This window comes from Aethalodelphis obliquidens, unplaced genomic scaffold (assembly GCF_003676395.1).
Source record: "Aethalodelphis obliquidens isolate GAN/ISIS:26980383/991018 unplaced genomic scaffold, ASM367639v1 scaffold89, whole genome shotgun sequence".
Lineage (NCBI taxonomy): Eukaryota > Metazoa > Chordata > Mammalia > Artiodactyla > Delphinidae > Aethalodelphis > Aethalodelphis obliquidens.
The window spans coordinates 4,724,778-4,745,375 of record NW_020838033.1 but is presented as its reverse complement, the minus strand read 5'-3'; the positions used below and the strand labels follow the sequence as shown (position 1 = coordinate 4,745,375).

The window sequence follows — 20,598 nt, the reverse complement described above, 5'->3', positions numbered from 1 at the left end:
AAGGGCAGGAAAATGGGCGGAGAAAGAAGGAGGTGGGTCCTTCTGGGTCTGCTGACTCCACTTCTCCCAGGGGTACCAAATTGGGTCTGACGGAGAGCTGGGTTTGAGGCACCACTCTTGCCCACAGAAAGCATCCTTGAGCACGAGGGCGCTGCTGGGTTCCCGCTTCTACAAATGCAGTCAGAGGCCGTGGGGGGTGGGGGGCGGGCTGATCTCCAAGGCCCTTTCCCACCAACCTGGACTCTGGAGGAGCAAAGGGTCCAACCCAGCAGGCCCGTGGGTGTCTGACTAGAGCACCAAAGTGGAGCTCCTCCCCAGCGCCCATAGTGGAGAACCACCTAACCCTTCCCGCCCCGCCCCCCTTGCTAAGCCCTTTGTTCCCACAAAGTCCCTGTTAAACCCAGGCCTGGCTGACCCCCTGGCTCACCTCGAAGTTAGAGGAGGTCCAACTGACTCCACCCCGACGGGCACGGAGGGCTGGGGATCCCGATCCTTCAGCCTCTGACTGCCCGCCCCGCGTCCATCCCCAGCGCCATGGGGGAGTGGGCGTTCCTCGGCTCGCTGCTGGACGCCGTGCAGCTGCAGTCGCCGCTCGTGGGCCGCCTGTGGCTGGTGGTCATGCTGATCTTCCGCATCCTGGTGCTGGCCACGGTGGGCGGCGCCGTGTTCGAGGACGAGCAGGAGGAGTTCGTGTGCAACACGCTGCAGCCGGGCTGTCGCCAGACCTGCTACGACCGCGCCTTCCCCGTCTCCCACTACCGCTTCTGGCTCTTCCACATCCTGCTGCTGTCGGCGCCCCCGGTGCTCTTCGTCATCTACTCTGTGCACCGGGCCAGCAAGGAGCCGGGCGGCGCGGCCGGCGGGGCAGGGTCGCTGGGGACCCCGGGGCGCCCGGGGGGCCGCCGCGCGCGCCGCTGCTACCTGCTGAGCGTGGCGCTGCGCCTGCTGGCCGAGCTGGCCTTCCTGGCGGGCCAGGCGTTGCTCTACGGCTTCCGCGTGGCCCCGCACTTCGTGTGCGCCGGTGCCCCGTGCCCACACACGGTGGACTGCTTCGTGAGCCGGCCCACCGAAAAGACCGTCTTCGTGATCTTCTACTTCGCCGTGGGGCTGCTCTCGGCGCTGCTCAGCGTGGCCGAGCTGGGACACCTGCTCTGGAAGGGCCGCCCGCGCGCCGGCCACTGTCGCCAGGAGGCCGAGCGCGACAACCGCTGCAACCGCGCGCACGAGGAGGCGCAGCAGCTGCTCCCACCGCCGCCGCCCGCCCTGCCCGCCAGGCACCCGGGCCCCGACCCCTACGCCCCGCCCTCCTATGCTCACCGGGCGCCGACCTGCGACAGCGAGGGCGGCAGCGGCCGCAGCAAGGCATCGCTGGCCACCGTCCGCCAGGACCTGGCCATCTAGAGCTGCCTGGGGCGGGGGTGAGGTCAGAGGCCAGACCCCACTACCCCGGAGCGAGAAGCAGCTCTGCAGCAACTGTTCGCAGGGTCCCCTGCCCAGCAGATGACACACAGGGGGCATGGCCCGCCGGGCAGCATCCGCAGCTCCCAGCCAAGCTGGGGACATCTAAGGAACTAAGGCCGGTCCTTGGTGCCGTCATCCAGGCAGAAAGGAAGGAGGCTGGGGGGGGGGGGTTTGGGTGCTGAGAGAAAGTGGACAAGAGGAGGGCAGAGCTAGTGCAAAGTGGAGGGTCCGGTGGAGCCCGGGTTGTTTTACTGGGGACAAAAACAACGGTGATACCAGCATCCCTGGGGGCCTCTCCTTGTTCAGACTGAGGCGTGGCCTCTGTGTGGGCCCTCTGTGTATGTACACACACATGTACACATACATACGGTGTGAGCTGTGGGTGCCCAAGCGCACGTCAAACCTGTGTGAGCTCTTGCGTGTGTGCGCATGCACGCATATATCCTGGGAGAGCTCTGGTTGTGCACGCGTGTGCACAAGCACATGTCCATCCTCTGCAGGCTCTCTGCGCGCGTGTGGGCCTACCCCGTGTGCGTTCTGCATATGCGCGTGCATCTGTGCGCCCTGTGTGAGCTGTGTGTGTGATCTCTGACGTGCACTGTGCGAGTGGCCAGGACCCAGTGCCAGCAGCAGCCACGGTGGCTCCCTCCCTACCTGCAGGGGCGTCACGGGATGGTCTGCCCTCCTGCTGGAGCCCACACAGGACGGGAGCGGGAGGGGAGGCCTCATTCTGGGCACCATCTACACTCTCAGCCTTGTGGCCTGGGCAAGGTGGCTAGGCCCTCCTTTCATGGAGATAGAGTGGGGGTGGGCAGTGGGGTCAGAGGGCAGGACTGTTTTCTGGCTTCCCCCTCTTCACCCTGCCGCTGTTACCCCAGTCCATAGACATCCTCAGAAGAAATCTCCCCGAGAACGTGTGCTCCTGGCCCTGCATTTTCCCGCAGCCATCACCCGCTTCCCCTCCTCCCTCCCCGCTGCGGCCCCACCCCCGGGGAAATACAAGGATCTGTCTACGTGTCTGCATCCTTTTCCCCTCCTATCTCTCCTCTGCCCCCATCTTCTTCCTCCTTCACTGCCCCAGTGGGGATGCTCTCCGTAAGCAGCCAGCAGCAAACTGAAAACTCCAGGGGCCACCATCCAACCACGCCTCCGGGGCTCCACCATCTAACCATGCCTCCGGGGCTCCACCAGACCCTGCCGAGCAGGCTGCCAGCGCCCCGGCCTTCCGTGTCCCCGGTCGCTTCCTCTCTGTCCTCCTTTTTCCTTCACGCCTCTTCCTCAGCTTTCCTGCCTGGCTCCACACAGCAGCTGGAGGAGTCTTTCTAAATAGCTCCCCTACTTACGTCCTTGGGGCTCCCCCATCCTCAGGGTAAGTCCAGCACCTGAACGAGGCTTTTGAAGCCCTGCACGTCTGGCCCTGCTTCATCAGGCCCCCTCCCCTTGGCTTCTCCAAGGTCACCATGCCCCAAACCATGCCGAGTTTCCTGTTCCTACCAAGCATGGTACCCAATCTTGCTTCTAAGTGTTTCAACATGCTGTTCCTTTGCCTGGAGCGGCCTCCCTCTCTGCACCGCCCCCTTCCACTAGCTAATTAATGCCTACCTGCCTTTTGGTCTCACCTGGGAAGAAACTAGATGGCTTCCTTTACAGACAGCCCAAGCCCCAAACCAGAGCTGGAGGCCCCAAGGCAGCACTACTGCTGGATGCATAGCTCTCTCCTCCTCACAGGCCCATAGTAGGTGCTCAGTAAACTTGGTCTGGATGAGGAACTGGTGGTGTTCCCCAGGCCCAAGCACTTATCCACGCTCACGGTGTGTGCTACCGTCCCTCCACCTACAGTGAGTTCTGCGTCTGCCGCCTGGACCCTTCCATGCAAACTCAGATGTGAATGTCCAGCTGTTTTCCATATATATTCATTCAACAAATACTTCTTGAGCACATAGTGTATACCAGGCAGTGTTCAAGATGAGCACTGTTTCATAGGAAGAGGAGGTGAGCCACCCATATAATTCCAAGTTTTCCATTAGCCACATTACAAAGTGAAAGGAAACAGGTGAAATTCATTTTAGTAATATATTTTCTTTAAGTACTTTTTCAACACGCAATATAAAAAAAGTATCGAGGAGATGTTTTATATTCTTCGTTTTGTACTAAGTCTTTGAAGTCTGGGGTGTGTTCTGCGCTTGGAGCACATCTCAATTTGGACCAGCCGCATATCTAAGACTCGGCCGCCACCCGTGGCGAGTGGCTGCTATTAGCAGATTCAGGTGTTGGGCTCCAGCGGTGAACAAAACTTGCCCCTGTGAAGCTCACATTCTGGTGGACAATAAATATAGACTGTACCAGTGTAAAGAGTAAGGGGAGAGAGTGACACCCCTGAGGAGTGACGGGGAGCAAGAACATACCAAGTTGCCAGCCATGAAGCTTCTCCAGGAAGAGCATTCCCGTTGGAGGGAATGGCGAGAACAAAGGTCCTGAGGCGGGAATAAGCTGGAGGTCTTGGAGGCCAACAAGGAGGCTGGTGTGGCCGGAGTGGAGTGAGGGGCATGGAGGGGGTCACCAGCAACTCACATGGTGCCCCAGCTTCCTTAGCTCTCCTCTCAGTTGCTGGGGTTCCCATCCACCCTGGCCACCTCCGTCTGTTGTTGCCAGAGCCCGTCCTCTGCCCGCCTTCCATATCCCATCAATCACCTGGTCCTCCTGTTTTACCACCTAAGCATTTCCTCCCCTTGGCCACTCTTCTCCACCCCTTCAGAGGCTGCCCAGGGTCAGCCGGTCACCGATGGCCTGGGGTACTCCCTTCCTAGCCTCTGCTCCCGCCCCCTGCAATTCTAATCTGAACACCTCACTCACTAGCTTCAAATCCTTCACTGCCATTGCCCTCAGGATCAAGTCCAGCTCCTGAATTGGCCTTGACCAGCCCGTCCCAGCCTCTACAGCTTCACCTGTTCTGCCTTTTCCACCGAAACCCAAAATGGTTAAACCACAGAGCTGGGGATAGTTTCTGACAACCAGGAGCTTTTTATTACCTCTGCATTCCACCTGGCTAACTCTTCCCCTTAGAGATTTAGCTGGGAGAGAGCACCTGTTCCGGGAAGCCGTCCAAGCCCTGCTTCAGGCCTGGTTAAATGCCTCTGCCCTGTGCTCCCATAGGCAAAGCCCACGTCAGCCCTCGATGACCAGACTCCAGCAGTGGTTCTCAACTGGGGGCGATTTTTCCCCCCAGGGGACATTGGGCAACGTCTGCAGATATATTTGGTTGTCACAGCTTGAGGGAAGGTGCGACTAGTGGATAGAAGCCAGGGTTGCTGCTAAACACCTACTGTGTGCAGGACGGCCCGTCTCAGCAAATAATTCATAGCCCAGAATGTCACTTGTGCCGTAGATAAGAAACTCTGCTCTACAGTGAACTATGAACCATCCAGCGCAACCTCGAGCCCCAGCAGCAAAGTTACTATCCCAAGGGGGGCGCTTCGTAAGTGTGGGCGTCACTGCTGTAGTCGTCACAGGGAGGGGCACCCTCTTGGCATTTAGCGGGTAGGGGCTAAGAATGCCAATGTCCCCCCACAATAAAGAATTGTCACACACTCCTTTAGAATGTCCCACTGACATTTACATAGTGAACAGCCTCTTTATAATTACCTGACCCTGTTTTACATATAAAACATTAAGGGTTTAGTTTGGGATTTTTTTTTTTTTGGCATGGTTTTATTATTCGTTCTTGGTTTTTATCCACCCATACTCTTTAATTTTCTTGGGCTCCTTGTACACAATAGCTTCCGACCTTCTTACTTCTTTTAAATCCAAATGTTCATTAAAAAGAGAGAAGCAAACATAAGACTGTGTCCTGGGCTTCCCTGGTGGCGCTAGTGGTTGAGAGTCCGCCTGCCGATGCAGGGGACACGGGTTCGTGCCCCGGTGCGGGAAGATCCCACATGCCGCAGAGCGACTGGGCCCGTGAGCCATGGCCGCTGAGCCTGCGCATCTGGAGCCTGTGCTCCGCAACGGGAGAGGCCACAACGGTGAGAGGCCCGTGTACCGCAAGAAAAAAAAAAAAAAAAAAAAAAGACTGTCCTATCCGCCCAATGATTGGGCCCAAGCATTGACACGTGGAAATTCACAGTACTTTCCCTGAATTTCTCCTTTACAATATCGTGTGCCAGCATGGTGACTTTTTAAAGCATGTGTTTGATATGTTATGTTAAATTATGTCAGGTTCATAAAGAAACCTGTTAGAAAGTGTTAGAAAGTATTTGCTAGAGGAAGAGAGCCTCTGTCCTCAGCACCCTCTCCAGCCTGGGCCAGACTGTGACATAAGTGAGGATCTGGCGCCACCTGATGGCTGAAGTATAAATGGCAGGTGGACCCCCGTGGAAGGAACTCTTCCCGCCCAGGAATCTCTTCTCGCCCAGGCGCCCTGCTAACCCTCCCCAAACGCAGCCTCCACTGCCACCTCCCCAGACATCCCCGCCCCCAAGATCTCAGTGCCTGATGCTTCTTCAAGGGCTTCAGGGATCCAGGAAAGAGCCCTGGCTGAGAGGTAGGAGCCCTTAGTACTGTTCCCCGATCTGCCACTAACTTGCTGTGTGACCATGGGCAAGGGCACTGCCCTCTCTGGGCCTTGATGTGTAGTGGCGGGGAAGGGGGGGGGGAAACTGGCTTCTGAGGACCCTCAAGGCCTGTCACACTCCATCCTCTCAACCAGGAGCATCCAAGTGCCCTGTCACCTGTCTGTCCTCTGTGCCTCCTGCCCACAGAAGTGAGCTTAGGGGTGGACAGGGGAGGGCAGGACAATTCTTCCTGGAGGCAGAGGGACAAGAAGGCGGGCCTCCCAAGTTTCCATCCCAATCCTGAGCTCTTCTTAGTTTGCAATGAGCCCCTGACCCAGGTCCCCATGCCAACTGCCACTCCTGCTGTGAAGGTCATCTGTGGTCACTCCAAAAATAGAACTCTGCCACTAAGTGACCCCCCAGACTGAACCTCTGGCTTCCCAAGAGCTAGGGACTCTGAGGGCCGAGGTGGCTTTCTCCCTCGGACCGGGGACTCCCTGAAGGCGCAGGCAGTCTCTCCCTTTCTCCCCTCCCCTCACTCCACACTGGGGTCCCTAACGGGCTGTGAAAGCCCCTAGGCCAAGGGCTTTCTAAGGGCCCATCTCCTTCCATAGGGTCTCCAAAGATCCCAGCACAGCAAGGCAGGCTCTGAAGGCGGCTTGCCACCCCCAGCGCCCACAGCTAACCCCCAGCCCCTGCCCAGACACCGAGAGAAGGCGGCGAGGCAGCGAGGCTCTGAGGCATGTGTAGAATAAATATAACTTTATTCTTTATCCAGTAGATCTCAGTGGAAAGTCCAACAGTAACAGGTGCACCAGCGGGCTCTGGGGGGATGAGACCCCAACCCCGGGGCAAGGAGGGCAGGGCAGAGCCAGCTCCCCAAACCCAGGGGTGCAGGGGTGACGGGAGGGGGCCCCCTGTAGGCCCGTCCTGCGGGGCAAGGAGGGGGCACGGGGGTGGGGTGGGGCAGGCCAGGGAAATGGAGGAACTCGGGCCACACGTGTCTGCCGGCCCGTCTGTCCACTGTGTGTGTGTGTGTGTGTGTGTGTATCTGGGGGCCCTGTGGGCGGTGCTGGTGGCTGTGAGGCTGGGGGGCAGGGGCAGCTCGGATCCCCTGGCCAGCCCCTTCACGGGGCTCGGGGGTGGGGGGGCTGGAGGGCTTCAATGATGTGGGCTCTGATGGGGAGGCAGCTGTGCCAAGGACACGAGGCTGAGAAACACACGCCTTTATGTTCTGAGGCCCCCTTGCTTTGCCCCTGCCCCATCTCTTGGGGGAGCCCCCTCCTTCCAGGGGTTGCCGGGAAACTGTCCACGCCCAGTGGTTAGGCAGAGGGAGAGGGGAGGGCAGGCCTCGGAAAGTTAGTACTTCACAGTTTTAAAGAGAAAACTGAAGAGGAAAAGGCTGGGGAGGAGGGCTTGGGGGCACAGGGACTTAGAGAGAGAGGGGGCCCCTTCTGAGCCACTCCCCTCCCCCAGGACCCACCCCCCTCCAGCTCTGAATCCAGCTCCCCCCAATACACCGCACAGATTCCTTCAGTATAAATGTGCTTAAAATGAAAATTCTTATTAAAAAAATCAAAACCAAAAAAAAAAAAATTAAAATAAAAACAAAACCAGCAAGAATTAATACCTGGGGGTTGGTACGGCAGGGTATGTACAGGGGGAATCCCCCACCCCGGCCCACCCCCTCTGTCACCAACCGAGGCAGGGGGGCTCCCCAACGGGGGGGGCAATGGCTTGTGAGTTCTGAGGATGGGGGAGCCAGGTCCTGGCATTTGCTGGTGATGAAGATGTGGAGAGGTGGGCAGAGGGGTGTCTTGATGAACACGAGGCCCCCGGGCCCCATCCTGAGCCCCGGGACCAGGGGTCCTCACTCAGTCCTTGCCCCCGATGTCAGCCCTGACATCTGCAGGAGCGGGCAGTCCATCGCAGGCCCGGGCCTCTGTCCGAAGAGTCGCCACCGCCTCCCTCCGGTCCCCCAGGGAAGGGAGGACAGGTGGGGGGCAGGGCTGGCAGGGGTCGCATGGTTGGTAGAAAGGCAGAGAAAAGCCAGGGCACGGGGCAAGGGCTGTGTCCACGGGCAGTCACGGGGAGTGCGTGGCCGGGCTGCTTCTGTTTGAGCTGGGGCTGAGGCTGGGGCTGCAGCTGCCGGGCGGGGGAGCCAGGCCGCCCCCATCCCGCCCTCCGCCCCCCGCTTGTCCGCTCAGAGTGTCCAGGCCCTCTGAGTTCTCCAACATTTCCTGGATGAGAGGTGGCATGGAGCCCGGGATCTCCATCTTCAGCGTGATGACCCGCTCAGCCCCTGCAGGAAAGGAGGGACAGAGGTCAGCATGCCCGCCCTGCTCCTCCAGCCCCACAAGCAATTGTGGCTCCAGGAGGGAGGGTGGAGGGGGTGGGAGGGTCAGTACTACCCATATCAGCTTCCACCGTGCACTGAACTCGGGGCTCAGCTCCTTGACATAAGGCAGCCCTCCTAAGCCCCCACGGCTGAGGGGCGTCAGGGCAAAGTGGTCCCAAACTCGGGCTCTGGGGTCAGACTGCCTGGGCTTGACACTGGGCCCTTCCTATGCGCTGTGTGCTGTGGACTCTCCTACTGACATGTCGAAACAACTCTGTAAACACCATCATTATCCCCACTCCTCAGATGGGAAACTGAGGCTCCGAGCTGCTGTCTGACCTGCTCAAGGACACACACCCACACAGTCTGGCTCCAGAGCCCTTAACCACCACGCAAAGATGACACTGCCACCTTGGGGCTCACAGGCAGGGGTCACCCACCTAGGCAAGGTGGGGTCCGGTGAGTGGGGCATCACATGGGCACAAAGACGTGGGATGTCAGCTCAGATGCAGGAGGCCTGACCCTGGACGTGGACGGTGGGTCCTGGGCCAGCTGTTGGGGCCCAGCCCCAGCAGGCACAGGGGGCATCTCCAGGTGTGGGAGCCTCACCCTTAGCACTGATGCTTCGCAGGTCTGTGATCTTCATCAGCATCTTGGGGAACATGTGTGGGCGGCTGGGCCTCCGTTTCCGCACATAGACCTTCAGTGCCTCAAGCAGCGGCTCCTGAAGCATGTCCACCCTGTCTGGCTGCTCCAGGTCCTGCCGGTCTGAGGAAGCATAAACGCCGGCTGAGTAGCTGCCCTAGCCCAGCGAGGATCACAGCTGCACTTCCAGCCTTGACCACCAGGGGGCATGCCTGCCCAGACCACGGGCTGAGCTTCTCTGCTGGGGGGCGGGGGGAGGGCGGGGGCGGTCCCCACACAGAAAGGCTCTCAGATGTGAGCAAAGAGGGGCTGGGGACAGGGGTTGCCCAAAGGTCCCCCTGAGAGCCAAGTTCATGGAGGTGGGATCCCTGAACACAGGCAGTGCCACCTTAAGTAGAGACAGGTCTCCCACTCCTGCCCATTATTCTAGACACCAGCCTGATAAGGTAGAACTCATAATAATAAAATAATAACAGCAGCCAACATTCACTGGGTCTTACTCTGGGCACACTGTGCCTTATCTATTACCTCCTAATCCTCCCATCAACTTTATGAAGGGAAGACCATTACTGCCCCCATTTTACAGAAATAGAGGCTCAGAGAAGTTCAGCAACCTGTTGAAGGTCACACGTTTGGCCAGGACTTGAACCTGGGTGGTCTGACCTTCAAGTCCTCACTACTAAGCCCCCTACAAGGAGCACTGCCTGGAAACGGAACCAGAATCCAGGTCTCCATCACGACTCCCTTGCCGTGTGGCCGCAGACCAGACCCTGCTCCTCTGCGACTCGGTTTCCCCCTCTAACAGGGGTCTGACAAGGGTCTGACAGGTCCCTTTCTGATCTGATGATCCCTGAGCTTCTCCCCAGGAGAGGCTCTGGGGGTCACACCACCACCCTGGGCCTGGCCCCCAGACCCAGGCGCCCTGCCCACCTCCACAGATGAGGCAGATGGCACTGAGCAGCCCGGTCTCAGCATCGTCCATCTCCAGGGGCAGCAGCTGGTTGGCGAAGGCGAAGACCAGGTCCGTGAGAGGCCCGAAGCCGGCATTGTGCATCTGGGTCCGGTTCAGGGTCAGCCCATCCGAGAAGGTCATTGTGTCCTGCTCGGGTGTGTACCGCGTGCAGATCCGCAGGATCTGGGTGCAGAGGGTTCTCGGGTTCAGGAACTCACATCCCCCAGCGCTTCTAGCACCAGCAACCCCCGAGGACCACCTGGCAGGCAGCCAGACCAGTGCTGTCCCATAGAACCTGCTGCAATGCTGGACACGTTCTACGTCTGCACCGTGCAGTACAGTAGCCACCGGCCACGATGTGGCTGCTGGGCACTTGAAATGTGGCAAGTGCAACTGAAAAACTGAACTGAATTTAATTTTAATTAATTTAAATTTAAATAGCCACACATGACCAGTGGCCTCTATATTAGACAGCTGATCTAGCTCATCCTGCCTCCACGCAGAGAATTAAGAGGGAAACTAGAATTTCCAAGAAGGCAAAGACCACAGTGGATTTATGCCTACAGTTCCCAGGACTGGGTACGCAACAAGAGCTCCGTAAATGTATACTGTCTTCAACTCTCTCAAACCCTGATCCTGCCTCTTGCATCCCACCTGCCACCCCACCCCTATCAGGAAGAGCAGCCTGGTCACGTCCCACCACAACATTCCACATCTCAACCACCTTAGAGGTGGTCCAGAAGGGACAGGTGGGCTGAGCCCATCAGGGAAGACAGGGAGGACAGTCCTCCCTCCAGCCCTGGATTTGACAATCCCATCCGCCCCCATCCTGCCTCCAGTCCAGCCCACCCTCTGGCCCCAGCAGATGCCCTGCAGTCCCCTGAATCCAGCTGGTCCCACACCAGCAGCAGTGTCACATGCCCCTTCTACAAACTCCTAGATGCTACCTCCGCTGGGGCGTCCTCCCTAGGGTCCAGCAGTGTGGCTCTCTGTCCTTCAGGGAGGGGACAGCCCTCCCCCATCTCCAGCCAGCGCTTATCACAGTTTTGCAAGCTCTGTTTACATATCTGTTGCCTCCACCAATAGAAGATTTTCGAGAGGGGACAGTGGTGTGTTCACCTCTGCTCCTGACACCCAGTTCAAGGCCTGGCCACACAGGGTCCCAGGAGAATCTTTATTAGACTGAACAGATGGGAAGACGGGTGGTTGGAAGGAAGGTCCGATGGAAAGATGGACTGAGGGTGGATGCATGCGTGTATAGCTATACGGGTGACCCAGTGCACATCCGGGGGCTGAGTGGCTAAGTGGACACATGGGGGAGAGGAAGGGTGGCTATTTGGGTGGGTGGGTATTTGGACAGGTCGATTCCAGATGGACGTTTAGGGAGGTGGTTATTTGAGTGGCAGGACATCCTCCAAGGACACGGGGGTAGTGCCCAGGTGGGCAGGGTGCAGACCCTCACCAGGATGTCCAGGCAGGCAGCCTTGAGAAGGGTGATCTGGTCCGCAATGGTGAGGGTGGTGAAGCCGGGCAGCTGCTTGGCGAACTCCACAGTCTTAATGATGCACTTGGTGGAGAGTTCACTGAACTTGTCCCAGAGGTCAATGTCCAGAGAGACACGCTGTTCTGAGCTGTTGTTCTGGGAGGACGGGGGAGAGTGAGGGCCTTCCCCTCGTGGCACCCTTCTCAGCCTGGCTCCACCAGCCCCCGCAGACCTGCCCTCTACTGCCTTCACTTCCTGAGAGCTCCTTGATGGGAGGCGGCGGGGAGGAAGGGGAGGCGGGGTGGGGGTGGAGGGGATGCGGCAGTGGCCCAGGCAGGGGTGCGGAGGGGCAGGCCTGGCAGAAGAAGGGGTGCCCCCGGGGGGCCGTACCGTAGTGTATTTGCCCAGCTGGCAGAGGGCGGGGAAGGTCTCCTGATGCGCTTTGCGCACCTTCTCGATGAGCTCCCCCACCTCCGGCGTCAGCGTGTAGCTCTCGGAGCACTCGGGCTTGGGCGCCTCCTTCTTCTTCTTGTTTCGGTCGTTCCTCACGGCTGTGGAGGGGCCAGGCCGCGCGGTTAGAGGGCAAGTGCGGCCGGCGGTTCGTCCCCAAGCCCGTCCATCCCCAGCCCGAGCTCCTCCCACCAGACCGAGAGCAGCCGGCTGCGCAGGAGGCCACCCGGCGGGGGCGCGCACATGAATGCGTACACACGCGAGCGCACAGGCAGGCGGGACGGCAACACACGATGCCCCCCCCCGCCCCCCGCCGTGCCCACCCGGGCCACACACCGAGGCCTGCCCCAGGGCCCCGTGACCACCGCACGCACGCCTGCTCTCCCACGCATCTACTCCAGCTCACACTCCGGGTGCGCACGCGCGGGGGTCCAGGGCTGAAGGCACGTGTGCCGAGTGTCCCACGTCTGGGCTCGGCCTCCCTGCCTCCCGCTCCCCCTGCCTCCAGGAAGGACCGGCTCCTGCCTCCACCATCCCCCAGCCCTCCGGGCAGCCGTCTCCCTGGGGTCCCGGGGATGGGCGGCCAGGCGAAGAGTAGGGCTCCCCAGCCTGAGAGTGGGGGGCCCGGGTGGGAGAATCTCTCGGCCCATTAGCCGGGGGAGCTGACAAATCACCGGGGGCGCTGAGCCGCACACACCACTCGGCTTTAAAGAAGCGATGGGGTCGTTACCAGCCGATTAGCCCAGACACACAATCACTCACAGGACCAGTGGCGGCGGCTGCTGACGCTGGAGGAAGAGAGGGTGGGGGTGGGGGGCCCAGGGAGGGGCAGCGGTGGGGGGGGGGGCAGGCATAATTTGGAGATCACTCATGTCGATTCTGCAAATTCAATAAAGTGCAAGGGAGAGAAGAGAGAGGGAGAGAGAGAGTGGGGGGATAATTTGGGAAGAGAAAATTGCAGCTGTGACAAGACGTTTATCATTCGGAAGCTTTAATTCTATTGAAATGGCAGCTGCTCAGCTCCGGGGCACAGAGCAGCCAGAGAGGAGAAGGAGGGAGGGAAAGGGGGAGTTGGTGGTGGAAGGGAGAGGGGGTCCCCACCCTGGCCCTTCTGTGATGAAAAGCTCTGGGAGCGGAAGGTGGCAGAAGCAGAGGGAGGAGGTGGTTCCGGGCCCTGCAGGGAAGGGTCCCAGGCCTGTGGGTCCCAAGTTGTCACCCGCTCTGCAGCGCACAGCAGCCACTTCCTGGGCTCCGGACAACGCAGCCCCTTCCTCCTGAGGCAGGAGGTGGCCGGGTGCTGCAGGATCCCTCTGCTCCTGTCTGGGGCTGCTCATGTCCCCCCCTCGTCCCCTCCCAGCTTCCTTCTTCCACTGCCCTGCCCACAAAGGGCTAGAGGGTCCTGCAGCCCCCTCCCCCACCCCATCCCCCATGGCTCAGGCACCATGGCAACGGCCACGCAGACAAGGAGGCGTCTGTCAGCGTCATTTATCTCTGACATCATCAATCACCGGTCACCACGGCAACACCCATGATTTCAACACAAGAGGGTCTCCCTGTCCAGCCCTCCCTCTCTCCCTCCATCGGGCCTCAGCTGAGCCCAAACTGGAAGCCCCCGTTCCTCTGGGATCGGGGAAGTCTCAATCCTCTCTTCCAACTCCCGGTCCCAGGTTCCACCAGACAAAGGCTCTAAGATCCCTATGCCTGCAGCACCTCCCCGGCCCCCCACACACACACACAAGAAATACCCAGCAGCACCCCTGTCCTGAGATGCACAATCCGGAGGGACTCGGGGAGACCTCTGAGCCCCACCCCAAAGCCAAGCAGGGCCGGCAAGCAAGGCAGCGGGCGCAGACACACGCATGCACGTGAGCGAGCACACGCAGCCCGCCTCACGCGAACAGGAAGGGCTGTCCGCACAGGGACACACAACTCTTGAGACAGACAGGTCCCTGAAGCTACAGGTGAACCGTCTTCAACCACAAGCCTGCACACCACGTCACGAGCACGGCCGTTCACATCCACACACACATCCCCAAGCCCCTGATCACCCAGCTTTAGGGGCCAGGCACTCGTGCCCTGCCCAACGCACGGCCCCGCCCTGCCCACGGCACTCACACTCCTTGGACATGCCCACTTCGAAGCACTTCTGCAGCCGGCAGTACTGGCAGCGGTTCCGGGTCACCTTGTTGATGATGCAGTTCTTGTCCCGATGACACGTGTACACCATGTTCTTCTGGATGCTGCGGCGGAAGAAGCCCTGGGTATGGAGGGCAGGGAGTCAGGTCAGCCACACCCACAGTAGGAAGAGCGCTGGCCCGTGGCCTCAGCCGTGGGAGCAGAGGGCCAGGTGGCTGCTGCCCCCAAGGGCTTCGGACATCAACTACCTGAGTAGACCAGGTAAGGCAGAGGGAAGGGTCCACCTACAAGGATACCCCGAGAAGAATCCCAGTACCTGCTGCCTCAACACTGCAGGTGGGCAGAGGGCTTCCCCCAACCCACACGCATAGACCCAGCTTCCTCTCTCCTGGGGAAAAGGACCTCGGGCTGCTGGTGAGTCAAGTAAAGAGGCAGATGGGGCTAGAGGAAAGAGAGGCAGAGCTCTGGAACCCACAGCCCTGGGCTCAGAGCACAAGAAGAGAAGGCAAGCAGTAGGGGCCACACAGACACACACACAGGCTGGCCAGACAGGTGGAGAGCGCGCTCAGGAGCAGGGCAGCAAAACACGCATTCGCTAACCAGGCAGATGCGCACAGACTGATCACAGGTAGACCAGGCTGGTCAGGGGCTGCCCACACGGGCTAACAGAGAGACCGACAGACAGGCTACGGCAGACCAAGAACAACCAGACAGGACAGGCAGACACAGAGTCCAAGGCCTGGTGCTTTGCGCTTATCTCTGCCCCACACTGAGGGGCAGCCCAGGGCCCCAAGCCTCAAAGCTGTGCAGCTTCGGAACCCCAATCTCTGGGGAAGAAACGGGTACAGAGGCTCAAGCCCTGGGGAGAGGAGGAGGAGAGGCCATGCCCACAGCTGCTGGGAAGGTGGCAGCCACATCTGCACCCTGGAGCCAAACATGGGCACGTGGAAATCCAGCCAGACTCTGGGAAGCCCACAGCCTGGGCACCTGAAGGAGAGGCCAAGGCAAGGCGCCTGCTCCTAACGGCCTCCTGCCAGGCTGCCATGGCGAGGTTCAGGCAGGGCCACAGAGGGCAGGCCTCCTGGGTCCCCAGCCAAGAGCCAGTCGGCAGCTAGCTCACCATGGCAACCCGGGCATCGGTAGCAGAGCGGGTGTACACCCTGCCAGCTGGAGGATGGAGATGATGGGGAAAAGAGCTGAGGCAGGAGGGGGACCTCTGGTTTGGGGGACCCCTGCTCATCTACGGGGAAGGAGGTTCTGCTGAAGGCTTCCCCTCCTCCAAGGCTGCTGCCACCTCCCGCACAGAAGTAAGAGCAGCAGCTTCAGGGACACCCACTACCACCACCACCACCACCACCACCGGCACAGTCCCAGCCCTCGGCAGTGGGAACATCCCATTTATCTAATCAGGGATGTCCTTCCCAATGACCCCCTCAACTCACCTTGCAGCCCTCACAAGCGCTGACCCCATAGTGGTAGCCTGAGGATTTGTCTTGACAGACAAAGCAAGGCTTGTAGATGCGGGGGAGAGGGGGTGGCGAGGGGGGGCTGGGCACTATCTCTTCGGAACTGCTGCTCTGGGTCTCAATGGCTAGAGAGACAAGAGGAGAAGGGCGGTTAGAGACCCAGGTAACCATCCTTAATACAGTGCCCACCCTGCCTCCTGATCTCTCCCAGGAGCCTCTCCCAGCCACCCCACTGCTGCCAGGAGTCAAACTCTGGGGCAGGGACACGGTCTCAGGAAACCTGGGACTTCCCAGCCCGACTGGGGAAATGGGGCTGCCGATGAAGCTCCAGCACCCCCTCAGTCCTGCCTGCTTCCGCAAGACCCCACCTTCAAAACCAGAAGGAGCAGATAATAAACCATCAGATTTGTACACGGATGTGGCAGTACTTGGCGCTTGGGCGTGGGTGTCAGCCTGGCTCCACAGCCCTGGACTCTGGGCAGCCCCGCCCCATCTCCCCTATGTTAGGAAGGAGTTAAGGCCTGATGAGGAGGGAGGGAAGAGGACACAAGCTGGGGACAGAGGAAACTGGGGTCAACAGGATATTCAAAGCCGGCCACTCCCCCCCCCCCCCTCCCTCCGCCCCCCCCCCCCCCCCCCCCGCCCACCGCCACAGCCCCTCCTCCACCCAAACAATCCCCTGGCCAGGGACCCAAGGCAGGGTGTGCACAGTCACAAATGCTGGGGCACAGCAGGTGGGGACTCCCTGAGATAAGCAGGGGGACCCCCTGGAGACAGGGAGAAGAGTCCCTGTGGGCCCCGGAAGCCCATTGCTCTGGGTGCTCCCTGTCTGGGGGGAAAAGCATGACAAAGGGGGTCTGTTCCCATCAATGCTCTGTCTGTCTGGCCTCCATACGATACTATGTCCTGTGTCCCGGTTACTATTCCCCTCCCCTCCTGTTATTCAGCTCTAAGAGGGCAGCCAGGCGGGTGACCTAGCCAGCAAGGGCAGCTCCCCCTACAAATCCTCCCCAGTGCCTGGCCCCATGCCCATCACCCCAGGCAGAACAGGGGGGGCTGTCTGTGCCCGAAGCCAGGACAGCTGGGGGTGTACTGTCCTGGATGAGAACTGTGACCCAGTCAACCCCAGATTCCCAAGGGGCCACCCAGCACCCTCCTGAAGCTTTGCTAAGTCCACGTGCCCAGGGCCAAGGAGGGGCAAGGATGCCTCCCTGAGGAGATAGATCCCTGCTTCCTCCCACACCCCAGAATCCCATCTAGTCTCACCCCAAACTCCAGCACACGAGGTTCTGGAATTCAAAGGGGCCCACAGTTCCTGCCCGAGCACCTCGTGGCTCATGTGGCCCCGAAGCCCTGGCACGGAGAAAAGCAGCACGTGGATGGGGGCGGGGAGCGGTGGGGGGCTGGCTAGCTGCATGCTACCACCCTCCCCCTTTACCTGCAAACACAACTAGGGACTGCCAGGCGGTTGCTGACAGGGAGCCAGGCCAACAACCTTGGCAGGCCTTCCCTGGCTCTTAGCTGGGCCTGGGCACCACTTCCCTGGTCAGCCCGGCCGACCAGCACTGCTGTGGCCCCACGTCCCTGCCCCTGCCCAGAGGGCGGCCTGCAGCAAAGGATCAGTGACTGCCGACACCAGCCCCGCACCCAGCCGGACTCATCGCTGACCTCCCCCACCCTCTGCTCCTCACCCCAAATCGAACCGTCCTGGCCTGGTTTTCCCCACCTCACTCTCCCAGAGGCCAGACAAGCAAATCAGACAGGCGAGAGGCCTGAGAACAGCTGCTGGGGGGGGGGGGGCGGGGGTGGGGGGCCGGGGGGAGGGCAGGGGGGGGGGGGGGGGGCGAGGAACGAGCCCGTTGTTGGGCGAAAGTTTTCTAAAAAGAAAAAGGAGCCAAAAAAGAAAAGCCGGGAGGGGGGGGGGGGGGGGGGGGGGTATCAAGGACAAGGGGGTGTGGGGAGGATCATGGCCTAGAATCCCAGTCAGAGTTCTGACCAGAGAGGAAGGAGGCTCTGCCCTCCCTCCCCTCCCTCTCTCCCTCCCCATCCAGTCTTTGCCCTGGACCCACCTCCCCCAAGGCCCGACCTCTAAAATGGACCAGAGGAGAGGGGGAGAAAGGACAGAGAGAGCTTTGGGGTATGGAGTGGGGTTGAGGGGAGGGGGCCGTGGGGAGACACAGGGGGTACCCAGATGAGGGACAGGCAGCTTAAGACCAGGGACTGACTGGGGAGGCAAAGGTCTGTAGAAATTTGGAGCTGAGGCAAAGTCCAGAGGCTGTTTATGAAACTGGAAGAATGTGCTTTTTAAATTGCACTTTTTGGCAGGACGGGGGAGATGACCGAAGGTGAGGGTACACAGTTTGGGCTCATTGAGGCCTCCCTGCGGCCCACCCCACAGCAGCTGGCTGCCTCTGAGGCTATCACACTGGTCTGCACGCCCCACGCCCAGCACATCCCCACCTGTCACCCAGGTAACAGCTCTGAGGTTTCCCACTGTGCCCTTTGCACCCAGAGCCCCGGCTCAGTCCCCACCTCCCGGGCCACCAGCCAGCAGCCAAGGGTAGCAGGGGCACTCTAGGACGCTCCCAGCCTCTGCAAGAGTCAGGACGCAGCCTTAACTCTGCACACCCAGCGGGGGAAGGACTGCCACGGCCTGGCCCCTTCCCGCTCACCTCCCTCCCCAGAGGCCCCAGCCCACAAATCTCTCCTCTTCCTGCAGAAGGACGAGGCGGGAGAAGCACCACACCTTCTCAGCTCAAAAGTTCCAGCGCCCAGCGAACGGATGGCACCGGCCCAGGGAGCCAGGCGTCCCCTCCCGCCCGCGCTGCCAGGCTGCCCCTCCCCCGCCCCCGCTCGGCTCCTGGTGGGCAGAACGCTCCGGAGTCCCCGCGCCCCAGAGCCGCTCGCAGGCCCGCACAAGGGGCCGGTTTCCTGGAGGAGATCTGCAGGAAATCAGCCGGGCCCCCGGCCAGCGGCTCCCCTCCCAATCCTGCTGGCGCCCGCTCCTCCGCAGCTCCGCTGGCAGCCCGCGGGGAGGGGCGGGGAGGGGGCGCACGGCGCTGGGCCTCGCCCTTCCTCCACCCCAGAGGAGGGTGGGGGTGACTCTGGGTGTAGCGCGGCGGCGGCGGCGGCGGCGGCGGCGGCTGCGGCGGCGGAAGAAGGCCCCTACCCAGCGGCCGCCGATAAGCATCTCCCCCCTCCCCCCACTACGGGCATCCACGTGCTTCACATTCTTGGACGTCTGGGAGCGGGCGGAGGCGTGAGCCGCGAGATTGGTGGGGGACAGATGGAGAGCCACATCCTTTGCACCCCTTGTCCTCTGGCGCCCCAAAACGGGGATTCTGGGGGAGGGAGGCAAGGTCCCCGGGGCCCTGCAGGATCGCGAAGGTCTTCTCCCCAAGCCCACGTGCAGTCTCTTCCCACCTTTGGTGGAGGTGGCAGCAGAGAGTGGAGAACTCGGTGTGAGCGGGCAGGAGGGCTCCTGTCACCAGAGGACCTACACACACCCAGGGGTTCGGTCATGAGCCCGTGTACTGTAGACACACTCAAGTCACCACCCCCAGCTTCCAGGCCCTCCCAGCCTGTACCGCACCACAACCCTCCCAGCCACTTTCCCGGCCCACTAAGCTTTGGGGGCAGAACCCACTGCCACAGACCCGACACTCCCGCCACGGGAACAGGGGAGCCGGGGCCTCTGGCTCCACGCTGCCCCACACACGGTGCGGGGGAACAGGCCTCCACTTCCCCCATTGCCCGAGGGCCTCCAGGCTTCCCCCTACCTCGCCTGGCCAGTTTGGGGCCAGAAAGAGCTGAGCTGCCCCCAAGGGCTGGAGCCCAAGGCCTCGGATCCCATCTCCTCCCCAGTCCTCTGGCAAAAGTGGCCAAGGCTGTGGAGGGAGTGCCCATGGCAGCCACGCCCCAAGTATCCCACTTAGCAGGGAACACCTTCCTCCAGTTCTGGAAGGATGGGAAGAAGGGTCCCAGTGTGTGTCACACCTCTCGCCTGTCCGTTTTTTTTTTTTTTCCTAAAGTGCACCCACGCGCACCCCGCCCTCCCTCCCACGGTCTGCAGCCTGCAGCCTCCCAGGCAATCTGCCCCAGAGGCAAAGGTCAGGGGGCGGGACAATAAAGGCTGGGGGTGAGGTGGCTCTGAAAGGGGCAGGGATGGGCGTCTCTGCACCTCAGGTCTCTCTTCCCAGAGCAAAGGCATTGCGGGTTGCCCTTCAACCTACTGCAATCTGCCAGGCCCCCAGAGACCCACTCTACCCCTCCTCCCTGGCAGGCAAGGGAGAGGCAGCCAGGCCGGGAGGGTGGGAGAAGCCCCCCAGGGAAGAGTTGAGCCCAGAGCAGGGGAGAGGACAGAACCGGAGCCAAGTAACAATAACGCCTAAGCACCGCTCTCCCCCACCAGGTACACTACCTCACAGCTGGGTATAAACATGCCCAGGTGTGCACCCCAGGCACTCACAGCTCCCGCCAGTGTACAGGGCCTCTCCCTTCCAGGGAAGCCTGAACCCAGCCAGAGGACGGCGAGGAGAGGAGGTGCCAGGACTCCAGGGTTCTCATCAGCAGCGGCCCTCTTAAGAAGGGACAGCCCAGTGCCTGCCTCATCCCCAGGTGAAAACACGGTAACAAAAGGACACGGCTGAGCTGGGAGGGGATGCAGCCCTCATTTCCAGAGTAGCCCCAGACCCACAAAAAAATCAAACTCATCCTCCAGAGAACAAACCGTATTAGGATCATGGGGAGGGGGATTCTTCCCACCAGAGTAGCTTCTCCCCTCCTTTCCTGGCATAGAAGCCTGTGCCAGCCAAGTGTCTAGGGCCAGGACAACCCTCAGATGGACAGGTGCCCTTCCCCAAGGTGTAAGGGTCGGTTAGGCTGGCCGACGGGTATCTGACGGAGTTGCCCCTTCCTGCCACACCCCACTGCCAACACCAAAGAAATGGAGCGCTCCCCTGACATTCAAGAGCTGGGGGCAGCAGCTGTCGCCCGGGACAGGCTCTCCCCAAAGCTTTGGCAGGGGTGGGATCTGGGGAGGAGGCCCCTCCTCCTAGAAGCAGACAAGCCCACAGATAGGACCTTTACCCCACCCTTCAGGGTGGGAGAAAGGACCA

At 60.8% G+C, this 20,598-nt stretch overlaps 2 protein-coding genes across 4 annotated transcripts in view; one reads left to right on the top strand and one right to left on the bottom strand.

The window, feature by feature from the left end:
* Positions 1 to 433: 433 nt before the first annotated feature.
* On the top strand, positions 434 to 1,600 carry GJD3 (gap junction protein delta 3). The gene has a single exon (XM_027094521.1). The coding sequence runs from the start codon at positions 535 to 537 to the stop codon at positions 1,399 to 1,401; it is 867 nt and encodes a 288-aa protein (XP_026950322.1). The 5' UTR covers positions 434 to 534; the 3' UTR covers positions 1,402 to 1,600.
* A 5,161-nt stretch (positions 1,601 to 6,761) lies between these two features.
* RARA (retinoic acid receptor alpha) overlaps positions 6,762 to 20,598 on the bottom strand; it is a 35,292-nt gene continuing 21,455 nt past the window's right edge. For 2 of the 3 annotated variants that reach the window (XM_027094823.1, XM_027094824.1), the window contains 7 exons: positions 15,458 to 15,606; positions 13,995 to 14,136; positions 11,820 to 11,980; positions 11,409 to 11,585; positions 9,925 to 10,129; positions 8,959 to 9,117; positions 6,762 to 8,313 (listed from right to left, as the gene is read on the bottom strand). In XM_027094823.1, coding sequence (XP_026950624.1) covers positions 8,096 to 8,313; positions 8,959 to 9,117; positions 9,925 to 10,129; positions 11,409 to 11,585; positions 11,820 to 11,980; positions 13,995 to 14,136; positions 15,458 to 15,606 — 1,211 coding nt within the window. In that variant the 3' untranslated portion in view covers positions 6,762 to 8,095. The remainder of the gene's footprint in view (positions 8,314 to 8,958; positions 9,118 to 9,924; positions 10,130 to 11,408; positions 11,586 to 11,819; positions 11,981 to 13,994; positions 14,137 to 15,457; positions 15,607 to 20,598) is intronic. The other variant, XM_027094822.1, reaches the window with a different exon arrangement.

Coding starts and splice junctions, on each gene's coding strand:
- GJD3 (XM_027094521.1), top strand. CDS start 535: ATGGGGGAGTGGGCGTTCCTCGGCTCGCTGCTGGACGCCGTGCAGCTG.